Here is a 7,807-nt window from a genome sequence, read left to right on the forward strand (position 1 = left end):
TGGATGGATGGATGGGTGGATGGATGGATGGGTGGATGGATGGATGGGTGGGTGGATGGATGGGTGGATGGATGGATGGATGGGTGGGTGGATGGATGGGTGGATGGATGGGTGGGTGGATGGATGGGTGGATGGATGGATGGGTGGATGGATGGGTGGGTGGATGGATGGATGGGTGGATGGATGGGTGGATGGATGGATGGATGGATGGATGGGTGGGTGGATGGATGGGTGGGTGGATGGATGGGTGGATGGGTGGGTGGATGGACGGATGGGTGGGTGAGTGGGTGGGTGGGTGGATGGGTGGATGGGTAGGTGAGTGGGTGGAGATATGAGTGTGTGCGTGTGTGTGTGTGTATTTGTATAGATGGTTGGATGAGTGGATGGATGAACACATGGGTGGATGTACATTAGGAGTGTTGGTGGCAGTCATTTCTCTTTGCTCAGAACCCTCCATAGACAGGTTAGTTCACTCTGCGTCTTCCTGTGGGAGCTTACTCTGACATGGATCCTACCCTAGTTGTCCTTTGCCCTCCAGCATGTCCTGATTTAACCAGAACCTAGAGATTGACAGAGATTATTCCCAACATCATGTGACCCTCATCAGAAGCCCTGGGACCCTGCCTTCATCGTGCCTCCACTGCCCGAGGACACCTGGCTCCATCATGTCCCCCTGCACCCGGTCCTCTCGCTTCCTGAGTACATTTCACTATTTTGTTCGAAGAAGGCGGTATGAGCACATCTCAGAACGGAGCAGGTTCTTGACATGTTCACATTCTGAGCTTGGATGTCAAAGCTGGATGTGGGCAGTGTCACCATGGTTACTCCTCCAGGTCTCAGCACCCCCAAGATGTCCTTCTCTGTCCCAGCTAGGATAGCACAGATGTGCACTTTGGGCTGACCCAGTGAGAGACCCTCTGCTCGGTTGCCACCTGTCCCTAGCCGGAGCCTCAGATGCCTGGTGGCCCTGGCTGCAGCTGCATTTGCTTCTCTGTGGAAAGTGACCCACTGTCCCCCCCTCATGTTACCCCAAGCAGGGCTAACTGCTGACCGCACATCTCCACCTGACATGCCCCATTCACCATTTGACTGTCTTTGGGGTCTTCAAGCCTACTGCACACATACTGACCAGCCTGGTGGTTGCCTAACCACCCCTCAACAACATTTCTGAGCTCTGTTAAAGTAGATGTGACTCCAGGTTAACTGACACCTCATTCCAAGGGACGGAGTTGTATATCCACTTTCTTGTCCCCTGCCTGGCCCAGACTCAGCCTCGTGTGTCACCAAGCAAGAGACAGTTTCGTGTCTGAGGAGAAGAAAGATGAAGATCCAGGGCTGTGGGACCTAGAGGATCTGGGGAACCCCCAGGACAGTATAGCCCAGTGGGCGTGACGCTGCGGGGCCACCTGATCTCCAAGCTGGGACCAAAGCACACGTTTGCCTGGGATGACGAGACAGTCTGAGCTAATGTGTGTGAGGAACCTCCTGTCCCCAGGGACACCTGAGGCCAGATGACATTTGCAGGGAGGACTCTCCCTGTGCTTCCATAAAGACCTGAGTATCTCTATGTTAAGAAATCTTAGCACTAAGCCCTGGTGGCATATGCCTTTAATTTCAGCACTCATGAGTAGGAGGCAGGGGGATTTCTGTGAGTTCCAAGATAGCAAGGGCTACATAGTGAGACCCTATCTAGGAAGAAAAAGAGAAGAAGAAGGAGAGAGAGAGAGGCCTCTGTGGCTCTCCTCCAAAGGTAGGTTCTATCCAACCCACTGTGAGGTGTCCCCTCTGACGTGTCTCTTGCTCAGCCTCTGATGGCTGCAAGACAGCAGCGTTCACTGAGAGAGAAGCAGAGTCCTGACGACGGCACCCATGGCTCTGAGCTCTGCTGGAAACACAGTCTGTGGCCCTAGGAGGGGACCTACGAGAGTGGTGTGGACCAGTGCTTTGTGTTTTGTTTCGAGACAAGATCTTGCTATGAAGACATGCCTGGCCTCAAACTCCTGATCCTCCTGCCTCAGCCTCCTGCGAGCTGAGATGCAGGTGTGTGACACCCCCAACCCCTGTCTGGGCTAGTGCTTTGTAAGCTGTGTTTATCCAACATCAGAAGATGATGCCCTTGGGCCAGGTCCACAGATGGTCCCTCCTGCCTTTTTGGAAAAAATCATAAGGGCTTTTCCTGACTAGGTGGCTGCTGGTGACAGCCAAGGCCTATGAGGTGAGGACCTCTGTGTCTGGGATGGATTGATAACACAACCCTGCTGTCCCCAAAGGTCTGAGGTCCTGTCCTCAAGCTCAGGAAACTCCAATGGGGGGCCACCTGCTACATCCACCTGCTTGCTGCCGTGGCGTGCCCACAGCCCCTTTGCAGTCACCAGTACTCACTGACACAGCAAGCAGAACCCACCAGGGCCACCGAAGACCCCAAAACAGGAGACTCTGAGGGACTTAATATCCTAGTCCACACATGGGACCACCACTCCAGGTACCTAGGGAACAGTGAGGCAAGATGCAGAGGTCCAACAGCCTTGTGGTGAAGAGCTGTTTGATTTCTTTACTGAGACGCCCAGGATCCATTTGACAATTGGCCCAGAGCAACAGTGCCACCACCCACCAGCAAATCATGCAGTTATAAACAGAGACAGTGGGATGTCTCTGCAGTGATATGGGGCCTGCTGAGCCTGGGCTGGGGGTTTTATGTAAAATAAATTATAATGCGGAGGGAGAGGTGAGCGTCTCTGTGTTCCCAGATACAGGGAGGGTGCAGAAGGCAAGCCTCCTGCCTCTGTGATCAGTGGCCAAGCCTTGGGGGAAGAGGGGTGCATGGCTCTGCCTACTGCAGGGAAATGGAGGAAGGGAAGCCACCAAAGACTTTGGCTCCTCAGCCTGGACCTCAGGATACACACAGACTAGGGCATTTGAACGCGGCTATGTTTAGTGTTGCCAGCAAGATGTGATGGGTGACCTGGGTATGATGACCCGGGGATGACATCCCAGCACTCGGGGGGCTGCCGAGGCAAGAAGACTGCGGAGAGTGCAGAGCAGCCTGCGGTACAGATGGAAGCTCTAGTAATCCAAGCAGAGGCCAGTGCGCAGTGATCTGGATATACAGGGTGATATGAGTGAGATGGTGACAGCACCCAGAGAGGGAGGGCCGAGCCAGCAGGACAGGGCTGGGCAGGACAGGCATTGTTCATTTTCTAAAGGCTCATACTACACTCACTCATTCCTCAACCCATTCATTCGTTCACACAGTCAGTCATTCACACACTCCATCACCCCATGGAGGTGGGGCCCAGGTGTCCATGTCTTTCCTATCTTGGTCACAGTGCCTGCTCAGGTCCCTGGGGACCAAGAGGGAAAGGCCAGACATCCTGGGGGATGAGTCCTCTCTGATGCAAGAACCGGCCATAGGCTAGGACAGTGTGCGTCCCCAGAGGTGAGGCCAGCAGGGCACAGCAGAGAGGAGATGGGTCTGGGTGGCCCCAGCAGGACAGGTCAGGGGACTTGGGGGTCATGGGGTAAGGGTTGGCCACAGGGCAGAAGGACCTTCCTTCAAAACCTAGATAAAAGGCAGGCATCTTGTCACACGTGTAACTCACAACTGGGGAGCCAAAGTGGGGTCCACTGGCTACACACCCAGCCCAGCCACAGAGCTCAAGGGTCAGACCCCACCTCAAAAATAAGTGGACAGGGCTGAAGACATGGCTCAGCAGTTAAACCAGAGGCTGCTGCAGCCGAGAACCCCAGTTCCATCCCAGAACCCATATGGTGGCTCCCAACCGCCTGTCCCTCCAGCTCCAGGGGCTCTGATCTCCCCTTCTGGCTTCTGATGGCAGCAGGCACAAATATGGAGAACAGTCACATGTACAGAAAAATACCCATACACCACACAAAAATACAAATAAACCTTTATAGATAAGATACAGCAGGACATGGGGTGCACACCTTTAATCTCAAACTGGGGAGGCAGGGGCAGGCTAACCTGGTCTACATGGGGAATTTGAGACCAGTCAGACCCAGAAGACACCTGACATGGACCTCTGGCCTCTTCACATGGCTGTACACACACACACACACACACATGCACACACAAACATACACACATACGCACACACAGAGACAGACACACACATATACACACATACACACACACACAGAGACAGACACACACATACACACATATATACACATGTACATGCATACACGTGTACACACACACACACATACAGGCACATATACACATGTACGTAATCCATATACACACAGACACACACATACACACACAGGCACACACACATGCACATACACACAGACACACACAGACACACACACACATGCACACATACAGACACACACATACACACACACAGGCACACACACATGCACATACACACAGACAGACACACAGAACATTTCTTTTCCCTTACCAACAACAATTTTCTGTTCCCTTACCAGTGGGGAACAATGCCCCAGCCTGGCTTCCCTGAGTATGATCTCAATGACTCTGGTCACATGGTGGGCTCACAATGACAGGGTCACTCTAAAAGGATTTTGTGGCCAGACCTGGTCATCAGAGCAAAGCTGTCTTGTGATTCACCATCCAGAGGCCTAAACCCACCTCAACCATGACAGTTTAGGAAAAGGAATTTCCTGGCAAGGCTGAGCTGGGGCCAAGGGAGGAGCAGGAGAGGAGGAGGGGGAGAGGAGGAGGGGAGGAAGGGGAGAGGATGGAGAGCCCTTTTTCTTGGCCTCATAAGAACCAGTCTCAATGTCAGGGTCAGGCCAGGAGACACAAACTGGCAGATATTTTTAGGGAGAGAAAGGTGTGACTAGGGAGGGGAGGAAGGGAGGGAGGAGGAGACAGAGGAGGGAGGGAGGAGGGGAGATAGACACAGGGGCACAGGGGAGAAGTTGGCTGCTGTCCCTCTGTCCCTCTGGCTCGTGACTTTTTTAGGCAAAAGGGTACAGAAGCTATTTACAGCCTATGAAACAGGTGCTCCCCAATGCCCTCGCAAGTGCTTGGGGGCCTCTTCCCCCGGAGCGGCCTCCAGGCTGCCCAGACCTATAAATGCCCTACAGCTTTGTCAATGAAGCTGGGACTTGCAGGAACAGCACACTGCAGATCACAAGTACCGGGGCCACCTGAGGACCGGTCAGCACTTCAGCCCCCAGAATGAAGTTCATCGTAGGCATTGGAGGGTGAGCTCTACAGGGACCTGGAGTGGGACCCTGGTTGGGGAGGAAAAGGCCTCAGGGCCCTGGGAAGAAAGTGCTAGCTCTCCACGGTCTGCTGGCATGAGGGCTTGGTGACCACAGAGGGGACACAGATGGCCCCACTGCACCTGCACGGATTGTTTTAAAGATCAGCAGGAAGATACTCGGGAGGCTGAAAGCCTGGAAAGCAGCTGGGAAGCACCAGGGTGAACCCAGGGCCTTCGGCACTCAGAGCAAGTCCTCAGAGCAAGCCTACTGGCCAGGTCCTCTTTTTATTTTTTATTTTGGAGTGGGCTAGCAGTCATGTAGGCTAGCCTTGAACTCACTTTGTAGCCCACGCTGGCCCAAAACTGAAGATCCTCCCATGTTAGGCCCCAGCCGAGCTGACAGCGCGTGCCTGTGCCTAAGCTAGGCCTTTTTTCTAATGATGCTAATCAAGGACCGCTCTGTCTGCCCATGGCCTCCACCACGTGGGCTGCTGTCAGCGCCAAGACAGCAGGCAACTTAGGGCCTGGACAATACCTCCAAAATGGCTGAGGATGACCTGAGTCACCCTAAGAACCAAATGCTGTGACCTACTACCCTGCCATCCCTAAGGCAGGTGCTCCGCCCCGACCACGCCCCCAGCACTTCACTGGGGGATTCTAGGCAGGGGCTCCCCTCCCTGAGCCACACCCCCAGTCACTCAGGGCATTCTGGGGAAGGGCTATGCCTGACCACTCCCCGCCTAATTTTCACTTTGTTTTGAGTCAGGACGTCACTAAGTTGCGCAGGCTGCCTTGGAATTCATGTCTGTTCTACCTTCTCAGTTCTGGGATTATGGCTAGTCACTGCACACAAACGCACATACATGCGCACGTGCGCGCACACACACCACCTGTCCACCTCTACGGGCCTGCTGCAGCCCCATGGCGAGCCAAGTCCTCTTAGGTGCTCGGGGTGGGCTCTGGCATCTCCCCACTGCCTCACACATGCCGCCCTTCCAGCGTGACCAACGGTGGGAAGACCACCCTGACCAACAGCCTCCTCAAGGCGCTGCCCAATTGCTGCGTGATCCATCAGGATGACTTCTACAAGGTGGCCGACTGGGGCGCAAGGGTGTGGGGAATACGGGGCACGGCGCTCTCATTAGCCCTACTGTGCCCAGGGGATGAATCCCCTACGTCAGGGAATCCTGTCAGACTGAGGGGGATGCTGGCCGCATGTGGCATGTTGGGATGCTTTTACCCGCGACCTCTTATACCTCTGCTTTTCCTTCTGTGCAATGGGCTCGAAGGGAGGAGTGACAGGTGATGGGCAGACCACCGTACCTCCCTTCAGGGCCACCCTACAGCAGCGAGGTGGGCTGGGCTGGCACAGGTCTGAGCCCAGGCCTTGGGGTCCTGTGTTTCAGCCCCAGGACCAAATAGCAGTCGGGGAGGACGGCTTCAAACAGTGGGACGGTAAGAGCACTGCTGCCCTGGCTGCCTCACTGCTCCCTGTGGGTGCGGGTCCCGCTCTGAGCCCGCTGTCTGTCCCACTAGTGCTTGAGTCTCTGGACATGGAGGCCATGCTCAGCACGGTGCAGGCCTGGGTGAAGGATCCACACAAGTTTGCACGCGCTCACGGCGTCAACCTCCAGCCAGGTGCCTCGGACACCCACATCCTCCTCCTCGAGGGGTTCCTGTTGTATAGCTACAAGTAAGCCTCACTCTGCCCGACGACCTCCAGAACCTCAGGCTGACTGTACCCACCCTGCTGTGTGAGCCTGCATACTGCCAAGCGCTCTGTGTCGGTTTACACTGTGGAAGTGGGACGAATATGTGGGCTTGGGAGACATGGGGGTGCCGCAGGGACATCAGCTGACCCTGTCCCCCCCACTCCCTGGCCAGGCCCCTGGTGGACTTGTACAGCCAACGCTACTTCCTGACCGTGCCGTATGACGAATGCAAGCGGAGGAGGAGGTGGGTGCCATGGGCACAGGGTTCCCTGGGGCACAGCCAGCCACTGGCAGTGGGCTCCGCGGTGACCCCTCCTCTCTCGCAGAAGCCCAGAACCCCAGATCCGGACACAGCACACACCCATCCTTCCCCAGACAGGCTAAACAGTGGAAAAAAAATGTGGAAGTTGGGGGTCCCACAGCCTCTGCCTGGGGTCTAATCCCACACGCAGAGCCTGCCTGTCGGTTACTTGTGGTCTACCTCAAACATTGACTTCTCGTGATAGGCCTGCGACTCTTTTTCTCCACAGAAGTCGTACTTACATGGTCCCCGATCCCCCTGGCCTCTTTGACGGTCACGTGTGGCCCATGTACCAGAAGTATAGACGGGCAATGGAGAGGGACGGGGTGGACGTGGGTAAGCACCAGAATAAAGCTCTGCTAATCTTCTAACCCCGGGCTTCCCCACTCCCTGCTGAATCCCACCCCAGGCTCTCTTGCTGCTCTTTCCTGTCCTGAGAGAGTCCACACCGTTCTCCCTACCTGTGACCCAGCCCTGATCCAGGCCCTTTCCGGTGTCAGTCTATTTAGATGGCATGAAGTCCCGGGAGGGGCTCTTCCGTCAAGTGCTGGAGGATGTTCAAAACAGACTGCTTAACACATCCTAGCAAGACG

The 7,807-nt window shown here is 55.3% G+C and overlaps 2 protein-coding genes across 2 annotated transcripts in view; both read left to right on the forward strand.

Annotated features, from left to right (window-relative positions):
* Atcay (ATCAY kinesin light chain interacting caytaxin) overlaps window positions 1–2,457 on the forward strand; it is a 22,765-nt gene extending 20,308 nt beyond the window's left edge. The window contains exons 10-11 of the mRNA XM_028771560.1: window positions 1,431–1,435; window positions 2,408–2,457. Coding sequence (XP_028627393.1) covers window positions 1,431–1,435; window positions 2,408–2,457 — 55 coding nt within the window. The remainder of the gene's footprint in view (window positions 1–1,430; window positions 1,436–2,407) is intronic.
* Window positions 2,458–5,109: 2,652 nt separating this feature from the next.
* Window positions 5,110–7,807, forward strand: Nmrk2 (nicotinamide riboside kinase 2). The gene is made up of 7 exons (XM_028771818.1): window positions 5,110–5,199; window positions 6,201–6,291; window positions 6,608–6,656; window positions 6,738–6,894; window positions 7,086–7,157; window positions 7,444–7,550; window positions 7,715–7,807. The coding sequence occupies exons 1-7, from the start codon at window positions 5,174–5,176 to the stop codon at window positions 7,798–7,800; spliced, it is 588 nt and encodes a 195-aa protein (XP_028627651.1). The 5' UTR covers window positions 5,110–5,173; the 3' UTR covers window positions 7,801–7,807.

Source organism: Grammomys surdaster, unplaced genomic scaffold (assembly GCF_004785775.1).
Source record: "Grammomys surdaster isolate TR1022 unplaced genomic scaffold, NIH_TR_1.0 209, whole genome shotgun sequence".
NCBI lineage: Eukaryota > Metazoa > Chordata > Mammalia > Rodentia > Muridae > Grammomys > Grammomys surdaster.